Source organism: Meriones unguiculatus, chromosome 3 (assembly GCF_030254825.1).
Source record: "Meriones unguiculatus strain TT.TT164.6M chromosome 3, Bangor_MerUng_6.1, whole genome shotgun sequence".
NCBI classification, from domain to species: Eukaryota; Metazoa; Chordata; class Mammalia; order Rodentia; family Muridae; genus Meriones; species Meriones unguiculatus.
Window position 1 is genome coordinate 36,909,576 of NC_083351.1, and position 25,314 is coordinate 36,934,889.

General features: G+C 51.4%; 1 protein-coding gene across 1 annotated transcript in view; it reads right to left on the minus strand.

The window, feature by feature from the left end:
* Coro2a (coronin 2A) overlaps window positions 1–25,314 on the minus strand; it is a 47,969-nt gene that overhangs the window by 22,171 nt on the left and 484 nt on the right. The window contains exon 2 of the mRNA XM_021641511.2: window positions 2,479–2,679. Within this exon, the coding sequence (XP_021497186.1) occupies window positions 2,479–2,679 (201 nt within the window). The remainder of the gene's footprint in view (window positions 1–2,478; window positions 2,680–25,314) is intronic.

Consider the following 25,314-nt stretch of genomic DNA (forward strand, 5'->3'; position numbering starts at 1 on the left):
TAATCCTCCTGTGGCAGCCTCCCAGGTGCTAGGATTACAGTCAGAACCGTGGTGTCTAGTCCCTGCTCCAGGAAGTGAATTTTGTTTTTGTTTGGTTGTTTTTTGAACAGGTCTCGTGTAGCCCAGGCTGTCCCCATTCTCCTAATGTAGCTAAGGATGCTCTTACTTTCAGTCCTGGTGACCTCACTTCTTGGTGTTGGGATTACAGGTATGCACAACCGTGCAGGGTCCATGCAGCTCTGGGAACGGAGCTCAGGGCCTCAAGTACCAATAGGGACAAGGTTTGACCTAGCACTATTAAGAAAGAAAGAAAGAAAGAAAGAAAGAAAGGAAGGAAGGAAGGAAGGAAGGAAGGAAGGAAGGAAGGAAGGAAGAAAGAAAGAAAAGAAGAAAAGGGGGCTGGAGAGATGGCTCAGAGGTTAAGGACACTGGCTATTCTTCCAAAGGTCCTGAGTTCAATTCCCAGCAACCACATGGTGGCTCATAACCATCTATAGTAAGATCTGGTGTGCAGGCAGAATGTTGTATAAATAATAAATAAATCTTTAAAAAAAAAGAAAGAAAGAAAAGAAAGGCCAGGAAGATGGCTCATCAGGTAAAAGCACTACTTGTATGTCTTAGCCAGGGTATTCTAGAGGAACAGAACTGATAGAATGAATTAATACACATATAAAGGGGGGATTGCTAGAGTAGCTCACAGGCTGTGGTCCAGCTGCTCAGGAGATCCTTTGGGCATCTCTTGGTGTTACTATGTCCTGTGATTAAAGCCGATGGGAAGCTACAACCTGATCCAGGCAGGATGACAAAGGGCCCAGATGCTTCAGGTTGTGCAAGACTGACAACCTGAATTTAAGTCCCAGAAGCCACGTAAAAAGCTAGATGTGCTGGGTTCGATGGCCCACACCTTTAATCCCAGCACTTGGGAAAGACAGACAGGTAGATCTCTGTGATTGAGGCCAGCCTGGTCTACATAGCAAATACCAGTTGAGCCAAGGCTACCTTGGCTATAACCTCATGAGATCCTGTCTAAAAAAAAAAAACAAAAAAAAAAAACTAGAAAAACAAAACAAACAACTCCACCCAAACCAAAAAGAGCTGGATGCAGTGATGCTCCCCTGTGACCCCAGCACCTGCACCCTACATGCTCATCTGTAACCCCAGCATCTGTAGCCTAGAAGAGGGGAGAAGGAGACAGAATCGCCAGGAGCTGGAGAGTCAGCTATCCTGGAGTAGGCTGCACAGTGTAATAACGGAGAGCCCCTCTCAAGAGGCTGGAGGTGAGAACTGATTCCTGGAAGCTGCCCTTTGACCTTCTGCACTGCACTGTGGCATGCAGGTGTCTACACACACACACACACACACACACACAGAGAGAGAGAGAGAGAGAGAGAGAGAGAGAGAGAGAGAGAGAGAGAAACAGAAACGGAGAGAGATGCCCAATAAGTAAACAACAATAACAAAATAACCCTCTGGCTTTTAAATTATTTGGAAATGTGGCACACACCTGTAAAAACACTCAGGAGGTGAACTTAGGAGGATCAGGTCAAGGCCAACCTTGGCTCCTGGGAGAGTCCAAGAGCTGGGTTACAAGGGACCCTGTCTCTAACAGGCAAGCACACATCCCATATGAGTGGGGACAGAGGGCCTCCTCTAGCTCGTTTGCTGCGTCTGGTTTCTGCCCCTGCCGCTCTGTGTCCAGGAAAGTCTTCGCTCACTGCACACAGGGCTTTGACTGCGCAGGTCCTTTGCTGGTCTATGTCTGCTTCTTGCCTTGCTCCTCTTGAATTGCTCACCAGTTTCTGTGACTTCCCAGTGTCGTGTCCTGATCTAAGTCTGTGGGCCGCTTTCCCGTGGCTGGGCTTCCACGCCTCTCCTGCCGTGAGTGGGAGCATAGCCTGGGGACCTTCTCTCCCCCAGGCCTCTTCAGGCACTGTGCTGAAGGGCAGGCTCAGCACTCATATCCAGCCAAGATTCCCTTTAGGGTGATCTATATGAAGATGTCACTCTGGGGCCCAAACACTGAGCAACAGCAATACTCACTCCTGGCTCTGAGGACGTGTTCTCCTTTCTGCCTGCTGCTACTTCTCCAGCACTTGTTTCTGTGGAAACACCCCCTACCTCTCGGCAAGGGGAGGTGGCTTTGGCAATCTCCCCAACTTCATGTGAGCCCAGCAAGGTGATAACAACTATAATTCATTCAAGAGAGAAAAATCTGGACTGAGCACTGTTCCGCCTGGAAGAGAGAAGGTCCTAGAAGTGGCTAGGCCAGCTGCTGAAAGCTCAGCTCTCAGGATGACGACTTCTCCCGAGAAGGAAATCAAGACTCAAAGAACTGTTGACCTGAGCTCACACAACTAGTAAAGCAGGCCAGGCCTTCACAATTATGTCTGCACTGGAGACCTGGGCTCTCTCACCTTCCCATCCGTTTGGCAGGCACTTAGAGATGAGTCCAGGCCCTGTGGTCACCAGGGTCCTTACCTGATGCAAGGGGATGACGAGGAAGGCCCCCCCGCCAGCGCATTCGGTGACCACAGCGATGAAGTGGGGGTTCACTGCACAGAAGTGGTTGTCATGGACGCTGCGTGTGATGGGCACCGAGTCGTAACAGTTCTCTTTGCTGGCGGGCTTGCCATAAACATGGCGGAACTTGGAGCTGCGGTACTGGGGGTGCCATGACATCTGTAGGGGACAGAGGGACCAACAGTGTGAGGCTCACTGCCGCGCGAGACTACCCCTCAGGCACAGCTTGGGCGGTGGTTGGGTTTCATTGCTGATTCTTTTTGAGGCAAGGCATTCTCTCAGTATGGAGAGCAGGCTGGCCTGCAACTCACTGAGTCTCCATTTTCTTATCTATGAAATGGGATAAACACAAGCCAGTCTCATTGACTTGTGCCTCCCCTCTGGAAAGGGAATTGCTGGCCTCCGTGGATCAAGCCACCCAGCAAGAGCAATGTGACCGTGACTGGGAATACCCACCTGCCCGGCCCCAGGTCCTTATTTCCACTGCCAAGGTTTGTCCAGACCTTTGAAATGGGGGAGAGGTCACAGAAGTGGGGAAGGATGGCATCTCTAAGGTCAGCCCCTCTGTGTACAGCATGGAAGTGCCCTTATTGTGTGACCATGTGCACACCTGTGCACGAGCCCTGCTTCCATCAGAGAGCTCTTGGGGTGCTGGCATTGTCCCAAGCGTGTTTGGGACCCCCTGCTCAGGGACCCTGCCTGCTTGTGTGGCTTCGATGCCTCAGCATCTCAGGAGCAATAGTATCACTTCCTCTGCTAGCAGGCACCTGTCTGGACTGTAGGCCCACACCCCTGCACAGCAGCCCTCTTGAGAGTGGCACTGGGACAGCTTCCACTCTGCTGCCATCCTGCGTGTGCCACGGGATTAGGCTGTGGGCAGGGACTCTCCCCCACTTCACAAAGGCTTCAGTAGGCTCTAGGTTTAACACCCCTGGGGATTGTTTCCCAGAGTTTGGCTGTGGAATGTCTGGGGACTATGGCATCCCCTACAATCCTCCTGACATGGGGCATGCTATCGCTATTTGGCGATGGGAAATGGAGGCGCAGGGGAAGCTACATGGCCGAAACTGTACTGGTCTGAGCAACAAATGTGGGAAGCCAAAGCCAGTCCTTTTCCTGTGACGTGCCCATGTGTACCCATGAGAGTGATATGGCTGTTAGGGACTGTGGGGGTGAGCCCCGCAATTTCCCTGCCTGCTCTCCAAGGCCCTCTTCTCCACCCAGCTCTCCAGGTAGCTGAGAGAGAACCCGAGTTGGGAGGGGCACAGCTCACCCAGCGGAGTATTCCCTGGTGCCACTGAGGGCGGCCTCGTGGCAAGAAGGACATTACCTGATTTGGTCTGAGGACGGGTGTGCTGGGCCGGAGTCTGCCATTACCACTCCACATCTGCTAGTTCAAGTCTCTCTCTTGTTTCTTCCTCTTAAATTTGACCTAGTGTGCACAGAGGCCCTCCCTGTAAGTGCTTTGTGGGAGGGTCTGAGACACCACCTTCTATCATAGGCCGGTTGATTCAGCTACAACTGAACTCAAAGGCCAGCTTGAGATACACAGAAAGTTCAGAGTTAGCCTGGGCTACCCAGCAACGCTCTGCCTCACAAAAGCAAGCCAAATCAATCTCCTTTATTTGACATGGACCTTCATCGACCAAGAATTAACACAATAAAACCTGATTAGAGGTGCACCCCACACAGACTAAAATCCTTGGCTGTTACTGAAGAGCGCATCATGCCCCTGGCCTTGGCCTCAACCCCGACGAGAAACCTCCCCGAGGAGGTCAGAGAACAACTTGAGGTTCTTTTCCACTTGTTGAGGGAGGTCTTGATTCCACCACCATGCCACAGGGACCCTCTGCGTGCCACAGGGACCCAAGCTTCCAGCTGATTCTGTCTTTGCCTCTCATCTCGCTGTAGAAGTGCTGGTATGACAGATGTGCACTGTAGCATCTGGCTTTTGCATGCGTTCCGGGCACTGAACTCAAGCCACCAAGCTTGCGGGTTAGGCCACTTTACCTGCTAGGCCATTTTGCCAACCCTCTTTGCAATGCACCCAGAATCCCGAATGAGGGCCCAATCCATACCAGATAAAGCGGACAGCTAGTCTGCGCAGCCAGTCAGGGAGCCTCAGGAGGCCTTTTTGAAATCAAGGCTATGCACCTATGCCTCTGCGTCCTCAGTCCTTTCTCAGGGTATCTTGCCTTCTCACAAGAAAGAAGGAGAAACCACAGCTTCTGGTTTCTTCTGGTAAATGTTTTCCAACACAGTCTCAATCTGAGGCCAAGCCCTGTCTGAAACCACAACATCTTGGCACAAGGCATCTTTTAATTCTGCCTTTCTCCAGGACGGCAATGATCTCAAGTGTCACAGAGACTCAAGCAACTAGGACCTCAGTGTCCCACCCCTTTTCAAAGTAAGAGGAAGCCTGGTAGTTAACTCCTCAGGAGAGTAACCAGCTGTGCCAGTCTGCCAAGGACCATGGCCGGCTCCCTGAACAAGGGGTTTTTGTGCTGTAACTAAGGAGCCAAAGTAGGAGGATTTCAGGTTCAAGACCAGCCTGGAAAACAAAGTAAGAGTCCATTTCAAAATAAAAACACGAAAAAGGAGCTGGGTGGGGTGGCTTGACACCTGGATCCCGACACTGGGGAGGCTCAGGTACGATTGCCACAATTTTGAGGCTAGCCTGGACTACACAGTGAGACTCTCATCTCAGGAAAGAAACAAGTGACAAGAGGGATTTGAGGATACAGCACAGCGGTGGGACACTTGCCTGTTATGCGCAAGGCCCCCAGGCTTAATATCTAGGACCGGAAGAGAAACAAAACAAAACTAACGAACCCCCCAAACCTGAGGCTGTCCCAGGTAGACGGGTACAAGCTGGTCACTCAACCACAGGTGATGGCTAAGCTCCTGGGAGCCTTGACTTGAACACTTGCCTGTGAAAGAGAAAGCTATGGAAATGAGAGAGCCACGCTTTCCTAAACCGGACTAGAACATTCTGAAGCAGAAAGTTCCAGAAGCTTTGTAAAGAGAGGTGACTATGATTTCATTCAATCACCAGTCTCTATCCAGGGCGGGCTCAGTTAGCATCCAAGGCTTGAGGGCAAGGGATGAATATCTGGGTGACTGCTCTTGAAGCGGCCTCGTGTGAAGAGAAGAGGTGAGCCTCTTCTCACTTCTTCACACTTTCCTAAAGTGCCAAGTAAGAGAGGAGGAGAACCTGAGGGCTGATCATAGGGTCAGCAGGGGCTGCCAACTCGGAATCTTGGGGTGGACCGAATACCACCACTGGCTGGACACAGAGGTTCAAACCCACTTCGAAAGCTGAGGCAACAGGGACACAAGTTCAAGCCTGCCCAGGCTACAGAATCGCAGGTTCCAAAAGTGTAAGAAAACAAAACAAAACAAAAAAACTGAATCCAGCAGAGCCTCTGCTCCTCAGGAGATCCCTGTGTGTGGACACAGCAGCTCATGGTAGAGTCTCCGAAGACAGACATCACCAGGGAGCTTGCCAAAACTGTACATTTTTGGGCCCCTCCCTGCCCCACCTTGACAGAAGCTGGCACCCCAGGGTGCAGGGCACAACCTGCTGTACTTTGATTAGTCTTCCCCGTGGGCACATGCTCTGTAGTCGAGTCCGAGGCTCAGAGGTGTGAGGGAACCCTGAGAGCTCATGTCAGTCTCCGCAGCGTAGGAAGTAGAAAGGCAACCACCATGTGCTCCGGGCCTCACAAAGAGGCTTTGCCAAAACACTGAACCCAACACCTGCATGCCAGGCTGGGTGAAAAGTGTTCACCAGGAGGCCATTGGCAAGCTCTAAATACAGGAAATCTGGTGTGTTGAATGACTCAAAGAGCTGAAACGAAGGGCTTAAACTCTAAAACACCTAGGAAAATAAAAGACCAGACTCAAGATACTAGCTTTGGTAGTCACCAAAAGCAGTCAGTAAGAGAAAAACAAGATAAGCTGGACTTAATGGAAATTTAGAACTTTCATTGATCAAGGACACTGCCCATTGGGGAAAGTCAGTATGAAGGACGGGGAGATACTGGGATGTGTATTTGGAAAGGGACTGACAAACAGAAGAGACAGAATCCCTCAAACCCAACAACAAAAGGGACAGAAAGTCAACCTGGCCTGGTCGCAAATGCCAAGTGCAAAGCCCAGCATGCAGGAGGCTAAGGCACGGGGATTGCTGTGAGCCGAGGCTCGCCTGGGCTACAGACAGAGACCCTGACCCAACAGAACAAAAGTTTGAAAAACTGCCCAGTTTCTTCAACAGGTGACAAGGCCAACAGGACCCGTCCAGACTAGAAGAGACTCATGGTGACAACAAGGGGCCCCACGGGAAGTCAGAATCCTGATTCCCAGTGTTCAGCCACAGAAAGCCAGCCTGAAGCAGCCGAGCGATGAGAGTGACCCCTGATGCTATTAAATGACGTCACTAGCTGCCTTTAGGGTTGATGGTGACCTGGCATCTGTCAGGCTCTCTCTTAGAGACAAATGCTTAATAGTCACGGATGAGGTGATACACCCAGGGCTGACTGAACTACACCAGGGGGCTGGAGGTGTGGCTTGCCTGGGATGCACAAAGCTCGGGGTCCCATCCTCCACACCACTTAAAACCTGGTGTGTGCAATGTGTCTGTGTTCCTAGTGCGCAGGCTGTAAAGGCAGGGAGGATCAGGAGTTCAGGGTCATCCTTGGCTAGATTCATAGTTGGAGGTTAGCCTGGGATAAGTGAGACTCTGCCTCAAAAAAAAAAAAAATAATAATAATAAAGAAAAAAAAACTTAAAGGCTCCAGGCTCAATCCTCAGCATCCCCACAAATTATAATCAAGTAACCTGGTAGGAGGTGAAGAGGGGAGCCGGTTTTCAGGCAGATTCTAATGACCCCACCCAACAGAAGCCTCTAGACCAGTGAGTCATGACCCTTTGGGGGAATCAGGGGACCCTTTCACAGGGGTCATCTAAGACCAAAGGAGAACACAGATACGTACATTATGACTCATAACAGTGGCAAGGTTACAGTTATGAAGTAGCAACAAGAATAATTTTATGATGGGGGTCATCACAACATGAGGAACTGTGTTGAAGAGTTGCAGCCTTAGGGAGGCTGGGAACCACTGATCTAGAACCATACAACTTCTACCCTTAAGTGAAAACTTGTAAGAGTAAACAAAACCTAAAACTGAACTCAGCAGCCACAGCAGCCATGCCTTCCAGGGCCCACAGCCCCAGAGACTCAAGATGGAGTGATCATAGGCTGGTCATCACTGTGCGGTTGAATGACACTGTTCTGCCACCTCCTAGCAGACATGCTTGTATCCCCATCAGACGTGACAGCACCCGCAGTGGCTAGCTATCACCCACCTGTGTATGTCCCTTGTGCTGGGAAAGTTCTTCACTTTACAGGAGGAGAGATTGGAAATCACTGGGCATCACTCAGCCAGTTAGTGGCTGAGCCGGGGTGAGAAGCTCAGCCGCTCAGAAACAGACTAACACTTCCACAGGGCTGGCCTGAGGATCACACAGACAGCTCACACAGCACGGGGGTGACTGACGCACACACAGTGTTCAACTAACAAACCTTAGCTAATGAGACTGCAGCATTCATGTGACAGGCCAGTCAGATTTGACATAGTACAGAAAAGGCGTGTGTCCAGGCCCAGCATTTGGGTCATCTGGGTAGAATATTCCAGGCTGGAAAGTGGCCTCTATGCAAGACCAGCTTGAGGGTCTAACCTTTGGCATGCTCCAAGAGGATGGACACACAGACACACAAGTTCAAAGCTAAAGACCAACCCCATTGGTCAAGAAGAGCTCAAAGATGGAGGCTTTCTTGGCTTCCATCTTTAGGAAGGCTTTGGGAAGGTGGAAGGCTGGAGAAGCCCTCTGACTTGTCCGATTCTGGGATCCCTCCATGGCATCAGACACCCTAGTGCAGGCACAGGCACCCTGCACAAATCCACACAGATCATAGCCCAGTTCTCAAGTCCGCCTGCTCTCTCCCTTCCCCCTCCATCCTTCTGGCCCACATTTCTCCCACAGGCTCATAGGAAACACAGATTGAGGCTGGCGGCAGCCGAGAGAAGGCCTTTCTTCCTGATGAGATTAGGCTCAAGGGAGAGTCTCCTCCTCCCCTACCCAAATGCCCAGAGCCAGGGTTAGCTGGCATGGGACTTCCAGAGATGACCAAGGGCTTCTCTGCAAGTCTAGTCACACCTAGTTGCTAGGCTCATAGGGAAGGGTCTGTTTCTCTCACCATTTATTCCTCAAACACTTCTGCTAGATTTGGGAGGTGGTGCCATGCTCCCTCATTTTCTGTGCTGTCTGCCCTGTCCCCCAGAGCACTATGCCTTTTGGATACCCCATCTTGACACATACTGCTTCTCCCTGTAGGGTCTGGAATGAAGCCATAAGGGACAAGTACTTGGCGGCCACTTTCTGGGCTCTGAGGATGTCCTGCCTCTTGCCCTCATCTTGCTCCAGGTTCTAGCATAACAGCCCCATTTACAGATCACGGCCAAACATGCCCAAAGCACACGAGGACAGTGTACTGTCCAGCAGCTGTCGAGCCCACTGAGAGCTGGCTCCTTGCCGCCTCAACCTTCTAGAAAGCCAGGACAGAAAAATTTCCTGTTTATTACCCCAAATGAGGCTCTAAGACAAACTCCATGCAGGGTATTGGGCTTTGAGTTCTTTATCTGGGATTTTTCAGCCACAAGGCCACCTTGCTGTCTCCTGGAGGCTCAAACCTGCAGGCCCCACCCTCTGCATCCTGTCTAGCAGTTCACATATCCTCCAGAGCGACCTCTGGGCCGAGAAGGCCACAGGTCTACATACGGGAAACGTTTGCTCAGGGTCCTGCAGGGAACAGATAAGGACTGAGGTCCTGTAGCTTCAGTCCTAGGATGGGGAATGAGTCACAGTCCACCATGAACCCCCCAAGTCAGCCATCACTGTCTGTGCAAGGATCTGTGGTCCAGTCAGTCCTCTGAACCTGGTCACCACACTGAGAGCCATGGACCAGTGTTGTTACAAGCAACAATGAAAATCCCAACCGTTCTATTTTACCAATGAAGACTCAGGAGCCAGATGCTGGGGTGAAAACCTGCTAGCTCAGAGAGGCAGAGAAAGCACCCAGCTGACCTTCCTTCTCAGCTCAGGCCTGGATGGAGAAAAAACCAAAAGGCTCACTAGCTCAACTGACAGCCCAGGAAGAAAAGGCCAAAAAAAAAAAAAAAAAAAAAACCCCAAGGCCAAAGGCTTGCTAGCTCAAAGCCCAAAATACCAGGGAGCTGAGGAGCTGAAGCCTAAGCTAGAGCCAGAGCTTGAGCTAAAAGCCCTTTCTTTTCCACGCTGTCTTAAATACCCTCAACTCAGAGTCCCTCCTACTCTTCCATCCCTGTCAGTTGGTTTCTTGCTCCACCTCTTGACCTAGGGTTAACTTTATTAAATGCTGTGCACAGAAAGCTCTTGGATTAAACGTGTGTGCTAGGGGTGGGTGAACCACACCAAAATCACCTGTTTACTATAAAAAGTTCTTGGATTAAAGGTGTGTGATAGGGTTCAACCACACTAAACAAGAAATGGGGTTCTACAGTTCACAGTTTTGTGGTTCACAATGGGATCAAATATCCTGCGAAAGGCCAAAGGTAAGGACAAAATGGAAACATTGACTGGGGTGTGGGAGACATCAGAAACCATCAAGCTTACTCTTGGTGAACAAGGCTGAATGGCTTGAGCTGAGGGCTGTTTATTTTCTCTTGGGGCTGAACCCAGGCTTTTAAGCATCCTAGCCAAAGGCCTTAGCACTGAGTTACAGCCCCAGTCCCCGAGCTGCAATCTGAAGCAAGAGATGGTGAGTTGAGGAGCATTGGGAGGATGCTTCAAGGCAGAAGCAAGTCCTGAAGAAAGGGGAAAGGTCCATGTGAGAGGTAGGGGCTTTGCACCTCCCGGCCAGAATGGCTTGTGAGGTGCCTGTAGGGTTCATGATGTATAGGTGAGTGAAGCAAGAGGGAGGGTGGGGTAGAGAGTGCTGCAGCTGGCCAGCACTCAGAGTGCTGAAGGCCAGCCTGGGGCTTGGCCTGTAGAGAAAAGGGGTCATCAGCATTTATAAGCAGAGCTGTCCCGTGGTCAGAGCTGCAGCACTCAGGTCAGCCCTTGGGGGCCTGAGAGGGGATTTTTTGTTCCTCAAGCCAGGCCAGTCTAAGAAGAAATCAGCAGGTTTTGTTCCATTTGGGCTGCTTGCTGCAGCTGCCGCAGAGTGCAGACGTCTGAGGAGATCCTTGGCTACGCTCCAGATGACCTCGTGACTGTCTAGAGATTTCCCCAATTACGGACATCGAAATACTCAGCCCTCACAAGGAGGGTGATGGGAAGTTCTTCCCTGCTTCTCTCCTACCTGCTTGTCACCATGGAGATAAATGCTGCTGGTCAGCCTTAATTCCCCAGGCAGGCCTGCAACAGCTGGCAGCACCTCCTGTTGCCAGCCTGCAGAGCCCCGCCCAGGTCCTCTGTGCAGGCTGGGCCTGCAGGCTCGGAGGGCAGAGGCCAAACAGCATCTCCTGCCAGATCAGCCAGGAGCTGGGGGTGAAGAGTTCAGGAAACAGATACCAGGGTCCCAGGAGGAGGTGCTTCTGCCTCAAGACGAACTCTTGGGGGGGGAGGGGAGGTGACAGCGCCTGGTTTACAAGTGTTTGCTAGAGTCTGAAATTTGAAACCCACAGAGAGTTGACTCTAGTCATCTGGGCATCATGCCCCCCACTTTACAGTTTCTGACTCAGGGTTGGGAACCCACATTTTTAAGTTCCAATCCGTGCAGTGGCTGGTCTGGGGACTGTAGGTGAAGGGTGACTGCTCTGAGTCCTGCTTAGGGTCTGAGAGGCGCCTCCAGGTCACCATCCATCTTCCTCTTCCCCATTACCCTACGAGGGCGGAGGTGGGCAACACCCAGCTTCCCCTGGCAGACTGGACAACGTCTGTTTTTCCATCCACTTCCCTGGGAAGCTCCCAACCTCCAGCTTTTCCTGGGCCTCAGAGCCAGTTCCTGATGTGCCCTTAGAGGTGGGGGCTGGGACAGGCGGCTCTCCTGTGAGGCCTGTTCTTATCTTTGTCTTCCTGGTCACTCAGGGCTTTCTTAGCCGGAGACCCTTGCGCAGGGAGCCTGTGTGCTGAGATGTCTCCTCTGCTGCAGGACATGCCTGAGGGACCTCCCCCAAAAGGTCCAGGCACTGATGGCTCTTCCTCACTGTCCCTTTTGGAGAAGGGAAGATCCTGGCTCCTGTACTCCTGATAAAAAGGAATAAACAGCACCCGGGTGGCTTGTCCTCCTGAGGCTGCAAACAGCCTTGAACACAGAATGAGTGGAAAGGGGCTTGATTTACTTAGGAAACATGGTGGTTCTGCCAGGACTCAGTATGTCACCAGGAGGGAAATGGTTGGGAGTCCACCTGCCGGTCTCAATCCTCATCTCACCACCCACGGGCCTGGAGGCCTCCCTTGGTTTCCTCATCTCCCTTGGAAGATGCTTTAACATCAATCAAGCCCTTTGCATCCTGACTGTTCCAGAGTGACTCTGAAGATCTGTTTTAAATAAGGAAATGTGGGCAAGAGACATAGTTTGGTAGAGTGCTTGCTTAGAATTCATGAAGCCCTGGGATTGGCCACAAGCATTGCAGAAATGCAAGTGTGATGGTCAGCCACTTGAGAAGTAGGACAGGAAGATCATAAGTTTGAAGTCCTCCTCAACTATATAGTGAATTCAAGGCCAGAAATTAGAAACGTTAAAGAACGGTGATTTTTACTGAGTCAGGCTCCAATCTAGGTGCTCTGCAGGAAAAGTGTCCTGGGCTCTGAGAAGGGGTAGAGTAGAGCAAAAGCATTCACACTGCTTTAGTTCTCAACATGGCATTTATAAATTGTGTGTTTGTGTGCACGCACATGCAGTCATATGCCCCTACCACTAGATAAAATCAGAGAAAGCCTGCTGTACTCTGGCATCTCACCATGCGGGCACAGAATCTCTGACTCTTACTGAATCTAATTCTCAGCCAGACCCCCGTAGCTCTTCCTCTCAGATGGGCCTGGGACTGCAGAAGGGAGCAAGGTTAAGGCACACAGAGTCCAGAGGCTGACCAGGCTTAGCCAGGACCAGTCCGGCTCCCTGTCTCCCTTTCTACACCTTTCCTGATCAACTCTGAGGGTCTTAGCTTGCGTCCTGCCAGTGATGGGGAACTCACTCCGTTGGGAATGCAGTTTTCTGGCTTCTGCTGCTGCCATCAGCCTCTGGAGCTCACCAGCCATCTGTAGCTCCCACAGCAACAGCGTCGCAGACATCAGACTACAGACTCCTGGGATGGCTCGGATTCAGGCTGGAAATTTCCTTGTGGGACTGTTTCTTATTTCCCCTCCTGCTTCTGCTTGCCTTCCCATGGTGTGTCGGGCTGTCACCTCACCCAGTCTGGATCCTGGGTGACACACACATCCTAGGTAGGGGCTGAGGACCCTTAGTACAATGGGTTCTCCACAACTTAGAACAGTCACATTTGCAAGACCCATGAGGGGAAACTGAGTTTGCATGCTAGTAGTCATCCGGGGCAGGACTGGGAACAGGATGCAGGCCTGGGAGTCTTCTAGGACAGCGAACAAAGTTCCCTTTCATCCTGTGCCTGGTTACAGCACCAAATATTTCCCTCTTATCTCCACCACTCTAAGTAATAGTGGGGACTTGTTTGTGGAGGGACAAATTCCAAGGATGGCTGGCAAAGGAGAAAAGGCCTTATGTGGAGAGGTCAGGGGTCATTCACATTATCAGAATCCTCGGGGGAGGGGGTCCGATCTTCTTTTCCCTTTAAAGGAATGGCCTCATTATGTGGCCCAGGCTGGTCTTGAACATGCACTCCTCCTGCTGAAGCCTTCCACATGTTGGGGTTAACTGGTGTGTACCACATCCCTCAGCTTTGCCCTAAGGCCTCTGAGAGGTGAGGCACCTCATCTGAGAGTGGCTTGGTTTGGAAACGTGGGGATTTTGGGGCCCGGGAGAGAAGACAAATCCAAGGATTGTTCTTGTTGGCCAAGCCAGCAGTCCCAAGTACCATCCGGTGAACTTGAACACATTGCTTTAACCAGCATCTTCCCAAGGCTGGCAATGTTGGGTAGGGCTCTATACACCCAGAGTAGCCAATGCATGTACACACATCTGTGCAAGCATGTAACAGAGATCCATCTCAATTATGGGGGTGAAGCCAAGAGGAGGCCACAAGTTTAGACAGGCTATAAATGTCTTGTTTGTTTGAAATGGGTTCTCATATATCCCAGGCTGGCCTCGAACTCACTATGTAGAAAAGGGTCACTTTGAAGTTCTGTTCCTCATGTGTGTTGGTATTATACTTGATGCCAGTATAGTTCCAACTATTTACTTTCATGTATCTAGGTGTTTTCGCTGTGTGTATACCTGTGCGCCATGTGCCTGGTGCTCTTGGAGGTCAGAAGAGGGGTCACATCCTCTGGACCTGAAGTTACAGATGGTTGTGAGCCATCATGTGAGTGCTGGGAATAGACCTGGTCCTCTGTAGCAGCAGCCAGTGCTCTTTCTTAACTGCTGAGCCATCTCTCCAGTCCCCAATTTTTTCATCATTCATTCTTCCAAAGAGTGGAAACTCTGAGATTGCACTCCAGTATTATTTTATTTATTATCTGGGGTTTTCGAGACAGGATTTCTCTGTGTAGACCAGGCTGGCCTTGAATCCAGAGATCTGCCTCCAAGAGCTCTGACTAAAGGCATATGCCACCACCGTGGAAACCAATATTTTATATTACATACCAGAACTCATCACTAGCCAGCACAGAATATGACAAAGATATGACACATATGTGAGTAAATTCACAGCTATTCAGAATGGCTGTCAATTTGCCCTTAAAATACTGTCCTCAAGTTTAAAACCCACATGGAAAAATTAACCTGTGTTTAGTTTCGTTTGTGTGGGACTGAGGGAGGGAGAGAGAGGAAAAAGAGAGGGAGGGGGAGCAGGAGGGGAGAGGGAGAAGGAAAGGGGAAGAGAGAGAGATTCACTCAGAGGAGCCTCAAACTTGTGGTGATCCTCCTGCCTCAGGCTCCTGACTGTTGTCCTTATAGGGATGTGTCATCATGCCCAGCTATCTTAAAACCACTCTTCTTTAGGGGACTGGCAAGATGAGCTCAGTGTGTAAAGGTGATTGCCACCAAGCTTGATAACCGGAGTTCCTGAGTTCAATCCCTGGGACCCACGTGGCAGCAGGACAGAACTGACTCCCACAAGTTGTCCTCTGACCTCCACATGGGTGCTGTGGCACATGCATACTTACACATACCTAATACATAAATAAAATATAATCAAACTATTGAAAAACTTGTCCCTCGGGAATAGTTAGTTAACTTATATAACGGCTAATTCGTATACTATGCTAATCTGATGCATTTGTCTGGATTAATCAACCAGGTTAACCGATTGAGATATCCTGCTAAGCAGACCAAAGAGGAGGGGTTCCAGTCACCCCCTTTCTGTGTCTTGCCTTCTCCCCAGGGATTCCTGGATCATACAAGACTACATACTCACTGGGGAACAGCTCACCATCACAAGCGACCCTTGACCTTTCCTTTTTGGTGCTGGGAGTGGAACCCAGGCCCTCGTGTGTGCCACAGTGCTCTTCCACTGACCCTGAATTCTGTTCTTGTCGGTACAGGTTAAACCTTGCTGGCTCACAGGCATCTCAGACTGCACACTTCACTCTGGGAGGCCCTGTAGTAGATGACACAGTGTCAGGGAGCGTGTTCACACCACAGGGTCAGGACACATGGTCCTTCTCATACCATGTATGCTGCTTCTCATACATACGTCACAGGTGAATGTAAGAGCCAGGAGCCAGGGTGTGTGGGAGGAACACTCCTCTCCAGTTCTAGAGACCCCAAATGGCAGCCCCTGCCCTGCTTTGGGGCTCAGGCCATGAAATGACCCCTTGTCAGTTTTCTCCCTGCACTGCAGGTGGGTCCCTGCATCTCTGTGTCACTATGAAGTCCATGATTCCTCGCCTGCGAAACGCAACCCACCAGAGGTAGCTTGGACTGCTGTCGGAGGGCCGCGATATTTGGTGACATCTGTGGGCTGAGAATTAGGGTGCCTCAGAACCCAGACCCTCAGCTTCTGCCTGAAAACTGCATCAGTAGACATTGTCGGAATCTTCACGGAGCCCCGGCTGGGCAGCTGTGGTCCTGGGCCTGGTGAGGCAACAGCCTGAGACCTGCCCCTGTTTCCATGGCACTCTCTGAAAAGCTCCTCCCTGCACCCTCCCGGCTGTCCTACTCCCCGGTGACTGCCTCTCTCAGGCTGAACCTTCCTGTGGGCTGTTGTCGGGGGCAGCATCCTGCCCCAACCCTCCCCACAGTCTCTCTGCAAAGCACTGAAAGCCAAGTTGTGGCTTAGGAGGCTACCTGGAGGGGTTAGGAGAGAAAGGAAGGGCATCTGGGAGATGAGACTGCAGCCGGAAAGAGAGCCACAGCGGGACATCTCCTACGAAGAATTTCAAATTTCTGGCAGCACTGACCGGAGCACGGCTTCTTGTGGTTGTGCACTTCGGGTCTGCGTCAATGAGCGAGCAGGCTCTGCTCGTCGGCTAGGATGCAGCTCACATCAGAGCATGAACTTAGCATGTGGGAGGCCCTGAGTTCATTCTCAACACCAAAAGTAAATAATAGCAACCAGACAAACAAAACCAAACAAACCTCTCCCTGCCAGAATAGCCCAACCCTCCTCCCTGAGCCTGTAGTGACCAAACCGGAGTATAAGGCCACAGTCCCCCATTCCACACTGCCCAAGTCTCTCCCTCGCCAAGCCTGACATGGCACAGGTCATTCCCTTCCACATTCTGCCTTCCCGGTACTCTGATCAGGCAGGCTGGGAAAGGCTTTGTCTTTTTGTGTATCCTCCAGTGGCGATGACTCCCTCCCATCCTCCTGACGGTCACGGTGTAGACGCGGCCAGCAGCAGCTGTCAAACCCAGAGGAAAATCAAGAAAGGGACTCACAGCACACCACAAAGTGATCCACTTCCTAGCCCTTTGACCTCAACAAGCCCCACAGAGGCCTCCCTGAGCCTCTTTTACCTCTGCAAAGTGTGTTTCACCCTCAAAGACTCTCCTGGCCTTGACCTCCGGTCTCTTGGTCTCTTGCTGAGCTTGGTCTAGAATAGAGGTCCTCAACCTGTAGGTCGTGACCCCTTCAACAACCCTCCACCTCCAAAAATATTTACATTATGATTCATAACAGCAACACAATTACAGTTATAAAGTAGCAATGGAGTAATTGTATGGCTGGGGGTCACTGCAGCATGAGGAACTCTGTTAAAGGGTGGCAGCAGCAGAAAGGTTAAGAGCCACCTGCTTTTAACCCAATCACAGACGCCCCTTACGGCCTGACCACATCTCCCCCACGAGAGAAGCCCTCGCCAGCATCTCTGACAGACTTTGAGAGCCTCTAGGACAGCACAACTCAGTGACAGCCAAACCTACACTTGTTTGGCCCACGCTGTGTGGAGGCCAGTCCCAGGGACAGCTTCTGGGCAATGAGACCGACATTCTTTGGATGCACACTTCTGGGACATCAGGTTTCTTTTAACAACTCCTTAAAGGTGGTGGTACATGCCTTTAATCCCAGCACCCGGGAGGCAGGGGCAGGTGGATCTCTGCCTCTGCAGAGCCCAGGACAGCCTGGGCTACACAGAGAAACCCTGTCTTCAAAACTAATAAACAAATAAATAAATAAATAAATAAAGACAAAGAAAAAAAGAAAAAAATAGCCAAGCATGACACATGCTTTTTAATCCCAGCATTTAGGAGGCAGAGGCAAACAGATTACTGAGTTCCAGGCCAGTCTGGTCCAGGTAGCAAGTTCCATATTAGCTGGGACTACAAAGTGAGACTTTGTCTCAAAAACAGAAAAGAAAAAACGGTAACAATTTGGGGAGTAAAGAACTGACAGGGTCTGGGTAAGACTCCAGCACTGTGTGTGGAGAGTAAAGCTCTGTGCCTTTCTCCAGATGGGCCACTGGCCAAGCCACAATGGGTAATGGCTGTAGCGGGGCTGAAGCTAATGGGTAGCCAGCAAGGTCTCCAAGATCTCCAAACTCCTGTGGCCACTCTCCATGGCCACTGGGCAGTCTGAGCTGCTCCACGGTGTGGGCATGTTCCCCTTTGCCAAGCTTGGAAGCCTTCTTTGGATGAGGAAGAAGAGGAAGGATCTAGTGTGAGCAGGTGTGAATGCAGCTGTGCCTCTCTAACTACCATGAGGCTGCAATGAGGATTTGGGATTCGAGAATTCACTGAAGAGACAGTTCAGTGGTTAAGAGCACTGATTGCTCTTTTCAGAGGACCCACGTTCAGTTCCCAGCAACCACACTGTGGCTCACAACTGTCTGTAGCTTCAACACCTTCTTCTGGCTTCTGTGGACACCAGGTATGCAAATCATACATAGACATCCATATAGGCAAAACACCCATCACACACACATACAAGCACACACACACCCCTAGACTGGAGCCAGACATGGTGGCACACACCAGTACTCCAGAAGTTGGCTAAAGGATTGCCAGGAGTTCTAGGCTAGCACGGGCTACATAATGAGTAGCTTATCTGTCAGGGCTATATAACAAAACCCTGTCAACAAAAGCCAAAGCTAATCAGTATAGTAGCTTAGCATCCTTATTTACTGTGCAAAGTGGCTGAAGGCCTGTGTGTCCTAGGGAGCAAAGACCAAGACCATGATGCTCAGGGAATTGGACCTCCTGGGGATGATGTCATCCTGGGGCCTGATATCCTGGGGACTGACACCATTCTGGGTTCTTGATGCATCAAAGACATGCCCCTAACCCCAACCTACACTGAGGCTCGGGCTCCTGCCCAGCCCGGTGTCCCCAGATCTGTACCAGCTGTGTCAGCCCCTCAGAGGAGGCCCCACTGTGGCAGGGCCCTTGCCTGCTCTGGTCAGTCTAATTTCAATGCCAACTGTATCAGAGCTGTGAGATCCTTCCTCTGCGTAGCTTCATGAAGCTGTCCCTGGGAACAGCACCCAGGCCTCAACATGTGCCTCAGCTCCTCGTGACCTGAAGGGAACATCACCTTCTGGCCTGCCGATGCCAACTGGGTCTTACTGCTCAGTGTAACCATGGCGCAGATACAATCAGCACCACAATTGTGCCAGGTAAATGTATATACGTCTAGAAAACACAACCTGATCACCAAAGACTCCCAGACATGTCTGAATCGTCTTCCCTACTCCCACCCTCCATCCCTTCTACCCACGGTACTGATGATGGAATCTAGGGTGCTAGAGTCTACGTGCTAGGTAAGTGCTCTACTGCTGATACAGGCCTCTTTTTCACTTGAGGAGACGGGATCTAAATGTCTAGGCAGACCCTGAACTTGCAATCCCCTTGTCTCAGCCTCCTAGATGCTCAAGATTATGGTCTGCACCACCAAACCTGGCTTGACTATTTTCCTATATTTATGTGTGCACATTCTCTTTTCCTATCTGAACTCAAACGTGATCCCTCTGGCCCCAGACTGTTCTTTTCCCAATGGCATGCCACCTAGGAGCGCCAGTCTGTGATGTCATGACAGCCCACCCCTGGGCCTGGCAGCTCCCACAGCTCCTCAGGCGGGTTCCGAGGGCTTTCACAGTGTGTGTGTGTGTGTAGCAGCACTTTGGGGCTAATGGATCTCCTTGGCACAGATGTTTCTCTTCCCCACACGGGCTGTGATCTGTGATTGGGTGGTGGCTGCCATCAGCAGCCCCTCCGAGCGAAGTGCAGCAGGCAGTCTCCAGAACACAAGTGGTGTGAGGGCAGTGGTGGCTGGTTTGATCATAGAGCTTTCACAACAGACCGGAAGCGCCTCCTGCCCAGATGCTCCAGAGCTCAGAATCAAGCATGATGGAGGCACCCGGTGCTGTGAACTTCACAAAGCACTTGCGTCCCCTTCAGGCTCTGGAGCCCTTAAGAGCACACTGGGCAGAGCAGGCACTCACCAGCAACCCCATTTTCTGAGATCGTCTCGTGCACCCCACGCCGGTCACACACTTGCTATACAGCCTTGAACCTTAAGATCCTCCTGCCTCTATCTCTCAAGTGCTGGGATTAGCTACGCAGTTATCACGCCCAGTTTATGGGATGCTGGAGTGATTGCACTCAGAGTTTCTGCAAGCTAGATAAGCACTCAGCCAATTAGCTACATTCTGGCCCAATTACCCCCATTTTATAAGGGGAGAAATGAAGTCTGGAGAGGTGGGTGAGGTACCCAATGTCTGACCTTCCTAGGTGGCTAACCCCACACCCTTCAAGCAGCTCAGAAGGCTCTGCCTCCTCCAAGGTGTCTTCCTGGGCTCCCAGCCCACCCAGGATGGATTGGTGGTCCTAGCCAGAGGGGCCCTGGTTCCCAGGATTGTAGCTATGTCTCCCCCTGGGGCTACGTGCTACCAAGGGTTGGGTTGATTGTGACTTATCTCTCTCCCCCTCAGACTCAAAAGCACCTCAGTGGATGGCTGTTGGCATGGTGGTGACCACAATCAATAAAATGGGGCTGGGGCATTCTTCTTCTATGCACAAGGACACAGAGGTATAAGGAAGGGACAGGCTTCTTTCTCAGGGTGTTTCCACCGAGCCCTTTGTCTACTACCTTGGAGTCTGGGTCTCAATCTGAAGCTCACACTTGTCTGCTCCTGCACAGGCTGGGCCCTGCGTGGCCCAGCTTACTGTCAGGAGGCCCTTGGCAGGAGACTGAGGGAACTCAGTCCACCAGTTTGGCCACCACCCTGGAGCAGCCCACAGGAACTTCCCGTCTGTTGGGCATGCCTATCAAGCACTTGCCATACATGTCCCCGAAGCCAGCGGTGGGTGCCATTACGATATTACTTTGTAGGTGGGCCGGGAAAGATCCTGGCCTAAGACCATCTAGTGGCTGTCTGTCGAAGTGTGCTGGCCCAGAGCTGCAGAGAAATGCTGTCAGGTTGCAGGAGAAACATTCTCAGAGGGAGGGGTAGCATGGCTTTGGCAAAGCCCATCTCTTTTCCCTTCTCCTGCCACTTCCCAATGAGGGCTGAGGGATGAGACTGTGGCCGAGGCCTCCTTTAAGTCCCCAGTACTCCCAGGGGTCATGCCACTTGCCAGCCCTCTACAAGCTCTGGGCTCAAGGCCAACCTAGAAGCAGCTGTCATGAGAACCCCACATAGGTTCTCCTAGCCCTGATTTCTCTTTGGAATGAGACTCCAGTCACTACAGAAACCCTGGACTAGGTCCCTCATGCTCCACAGAGGAGACTCAGTGAAAGCCACCAATTCTGGCGGGGTCTGCCTTCAGACACGGAGAACAGTGCCTTATCGGGACTCTACAGGCAGATGGCCCGGTACAAAAGTGAGCCCCTGGGCGACACAAGGGCCTTAGCGTCTCGTCTGCGAGGTGAGGATGGCAGTACCCGAGAGACAGGAAGACCCCCAGAGTGTTCACATTGATTTCCTGGGACAAGGAGGCACGGGGCATTAATTTTCTAGTTTTTTGTCCTTTTCTAATGTTTTATATCAAATATTTATAGCAGAAAAGCCAAGCGCATGTTCTTTGTAAGTTAACTTTATTGAGATACAATCTTCCTACAACATAACAGATCCATTTTAAAAAGAGAATTCAGGCATGGTGGCCCACACCTCTAATTCCAGCACTGAGGAGGCTGAGGCAGGAGGACTGCTGTGAGTCCAGGTCTAGCCTGGGCCGCAGTACTTGGGCTGGAGTAGAGAGAAAGACATTGTCTAAAAAAAAAAAAAAAAAAAAAAAAAAAAAAAAATCAAAACTGAAACAAAGGAAATGCAGGGAAAGATAAGTAGGTACTGGTCTCTGTCCTCCAAACCCTCACCTATTGCTTCAGAAGGCTGGAGTTAATGGGTGTGAACCCTTCACCCGCCTAGAGCAGAGGCTAGTACCAACTGCAGAGTCAGGAAGCTGAGCTAGCCTGTGCCCCTCTCCCACCCGTTCACTTGTTGGGCCCCTCCACTGTTCTGCAAACATGGAGTTGAACCGCTTCTCTGCCCCTAGAACACAGGCCCACCCTTGTCCCCTAGGTCCAGACTCCTGTGAGAGCCACCTCTGAGTCCTGGTAACAGAGTGCCATAACTGTGAGTCACACAACGCAGTCCTCACTGTTACTAGAGTCCAAGATAAGGCTGCAGACCAGAAGTGTGAGGCAGGGCTTCCGGGTTCAGGGAAGGGTGCCTGTTGGTCTGTGTGTCCCCAGGGCAGAAGGGGAGTGTCTCCCGGGACCTCCACATGAACCCTCATCAGAAGTGGTCTGCTTTCCTGACCTAATCAACCCCTTCTGTGCCATCCCCTTGGTGGCGGTGGTTTCAACAAATGAACCTGGCAGTGACAGGAACATCTGGACCACAGCAATCTCAGGGGAACACTAGTCCCCAGAGGGGGCTGTGCCCGGGCCCCACTCAAGAGCTCCCATGGCTCTCACTGCTTTGGGCAGGAAGCCTTAGCTTTCCCAAGACAGTGTTGCAAGTTTTGAAACCTTTCTGTACCTCTTGCTTTTTTAACTGAAAAAGGAGCTTAAAAATAGCTCCTCCCAAACGAACTTGTAGGAGTCCACGCTGCACACGGGAGAGGCGGTTTAGCTAATCAGGACCGTGGCCTCTGGCCCTCTCTTGTCACTCTTTTCCCCTGCCTTCCTGCTCCTCTCAGCACTGTCCCACCTCAAGCGCTTTTCACTGTCTCTTTCCCCACAGTTCAAGCCTGCTTGCCCAAGTCACCCTCTCACAGACCCTGAGACACCCGCCTAAATCGACAGTTCCCCTTTTCTGTGGTCATATTCCTTCATTCTCTCCCGTTTGTCCTGTTTTCTTTCCTTTGCCACCCTCTGCCTTCCCTAGCAGAGAGACTACAAATGTATTCAGGGCTTCTTCTTTGGGTGTTTTGTTTACAGTGAAGCTGTTTGGTAAACACTGGGGAGGCCCTGGGGACCCAGGCCTGGGGTAGCAAGTGTTCCACAGACAGGAGCCCTGTGGTTGCCGTTACTCTCGTTACTCTCGTTGTCTCAAGATGTCCTTACTTCAAGGTGTGGTCTCTGATCACACCTTCCCTGTCCCCCACCACACCCTGTGGCTCACTTATAGTAAGGAACCATAATCACATCTTTAATTATATCCTCTTCTACTCAGGCTGAACCACACAAAATCGTTATTTATTTATTTTTTTTTAAGTTGGATATAAGCCTTTCTGGAGTGGTTTAAGCTAATGTGTAAGCACTTTGTAGATGCCCAGGAGGCATCCAGAGAAAGAGTGAGGATTCCTGGCCCGTCAGATGCAGAAGGATGGCTAAGTGCCTCCTCCCTGTCCTGAAGAAGAGGCCCCTGCCTCAAAATGAACACAGCACTGTCATCTGGGCTCCTCCATGGCTGGCAGGGAAGAGGGAAAGCGCCTCAAGGTCTAAAGCAGGGCATTTGAAAAGAGCAAAGGCTTCAAGCAGAACCCTCGTGGAGACCTGGCATCCCTCCCTGAGGAAGCACATTTATCTATGGGTAGGGAGGATGGCACAATCTGCATGTCCAGAGGGCTCTGCTTTTGCCGTGAAAGGCCCTATTGCGGGACTGTGCAGACTCCGCCACCACCAAGGCCATTCCCACTTCCTAGACCTTGCTGCTTTTGACACTGTGTTTTCTTTTCACATAAAATGTTCTGAAGCCTCAGCAGGCTTCTTCAGTCAGGCAGCTTCATGAGAGTCATAATACATCAGTCAGGCAGCTTCATGAGAGTCATAATACATCCACGTCTCGCTAGTGACCTCCTTAGGGTAAAGTCCCCAAGGAGAGGCCTTGGAGCAAGGGGCAGGGAGACCCATTTCATAGATGTTTGTTTCGATGGCTGCCAGATTACCCTACAAAACGACACACCTTGGGCAAATCTTTCACACTGATACCTTGCTGCTTTCACAAACAATAAGACTTTTATTTGGGACATTTTTACTCCCCCCGCCCCCTTTAAAATTGGAGCTAGGGTCTCATATAACCCAGGTTGTTCTTGACCACAATCTGTAGCAGAGGATGGTCTTGAACTCCTGATCCTCCTTCCTCCACCTCCAAAGTTACCATATTTGGTCTATTAGTCAGTTTTGGGGGTGGGACTGGGGGCTTCATGCACACTAGGCAAGCACTCTCCAAACTGAGCTCCATCTTGGCTTTAAAACACTCCATTCTTGGCATTAGGATTTCTGGCTGGTTTGCTGTGTGGCCTTTTACTAGTCACATTTCCTTCAGGGACAAGTGATATGTACCCGTAACATAAGGGGATTAGATGAGATGGTTTCTTTCTTTTCTTTAAATAACTTATATTTACTTTTTTATATGCATTGGTGTTTTGCTTGTACATTTATCTGTGTGAGGGTGTCAGATCCCTTGGAACTGGAGTTACAAACAGTTGTGGGCTACCACGTGGTTGTTGGGAATTGAACCCAGGTCCTCTGGAAAGGCAGCCAGAGGCTCTTAACCGCTGAGCCATCTCTCCTGCCCCAGATGAGATGGTTCCTAGAGCCCCTTTCCAGGTTGTTTAGCACAAGACTCCACAGTACATTTTAAAAGCACAGGACGGCTCTGTAATAGCCAGAACCTGCCTCGCTCATGCACCAGCCACAGTAACCTCCCAGCTCACACACGTATGCAATGACAGAGAACTCAGGTAGTATTTAGACCTTCGCGCTGGCGCTGGGCTCTGGCAGCCACGCTTATATTTAGTCTCCTTTTATGAGGGGATAATAACACTCATTTGCAGTGAAGCTCCAGGTTGGGGGCCACGGGGCAAGGTCCCTGCCACTCTGCTTCAGCTCTGGAATCCCATGGCATCCTACAATCTACCCAGCCCTCTGCTTGCTACTTGCTACTTAGGATGACACAGGGTGTACCACCTGAGCTGGGGCCAGGGGAGGGAGGGACTCTCCTCTTCTAGCCCTAAGAAAGCCCTTGGGTGAGGAGGAGAGAGAGAGAAGACCAGGAGGCAATAAGCCTGTCCCTTAATTGGGGCAGATGTCAGGAAATGAGGCAGAAGGGTCCAGACATGAGCCAGGTTCTCATCTCCCTCCACATCGCACAGGAGAGGTCAGGAGGTGAGGAAGCGTAAGGACAGGAACAGGAGGTTATGAACCTGGACCATGGGCACAAGGGCAGGCTCTGCGGCAGAAGGGCCACACATTGCCTAAGCGGTACTAGCAGGACCACAGCCGCAGTAGGAGAAGATCCTCCAGTTTCAGCTAGTGAGATCCCCGTCGCAAGAAGAAAGCAACACAAGATGAAGATCCGGAGGCACGACGGAGGTCTTCACAAACCCTGGGGCCACTGCACCCTTAAACACGTGCTCTGCCCCCCAACCACAGGAGACACTGTCCTGCTGGCAAGTGCACTCTCTGAGGTTCGAGTGTGGCAGACCAACCCTGACCACAGAACTGGGCTTGGGCAGTTGGCCAGGGCTCGGACCAGGCTGTCCCTTCCCCGTAGCACGTATGCAGGTGGGTGTCTGCTCGGCTCGGGTCCAGACAGGTCTGAGGCTGAGATCTGGCCACCGCCAGCGCGGGGCTCCTCCTCCAGCTCCAGGCGAAGAGGCTGGTCAGGGTTGGCAGACTGCTCGCCCCACCCGCGCGCCCAGGTCGCCTCGGCAGGGACGTGGGGATGCTTCCTCCTCCGCGGTTTCCCGGGACTGGAAGCCGAGGCCCCGCGGGTAACGCAGCTAAGGACC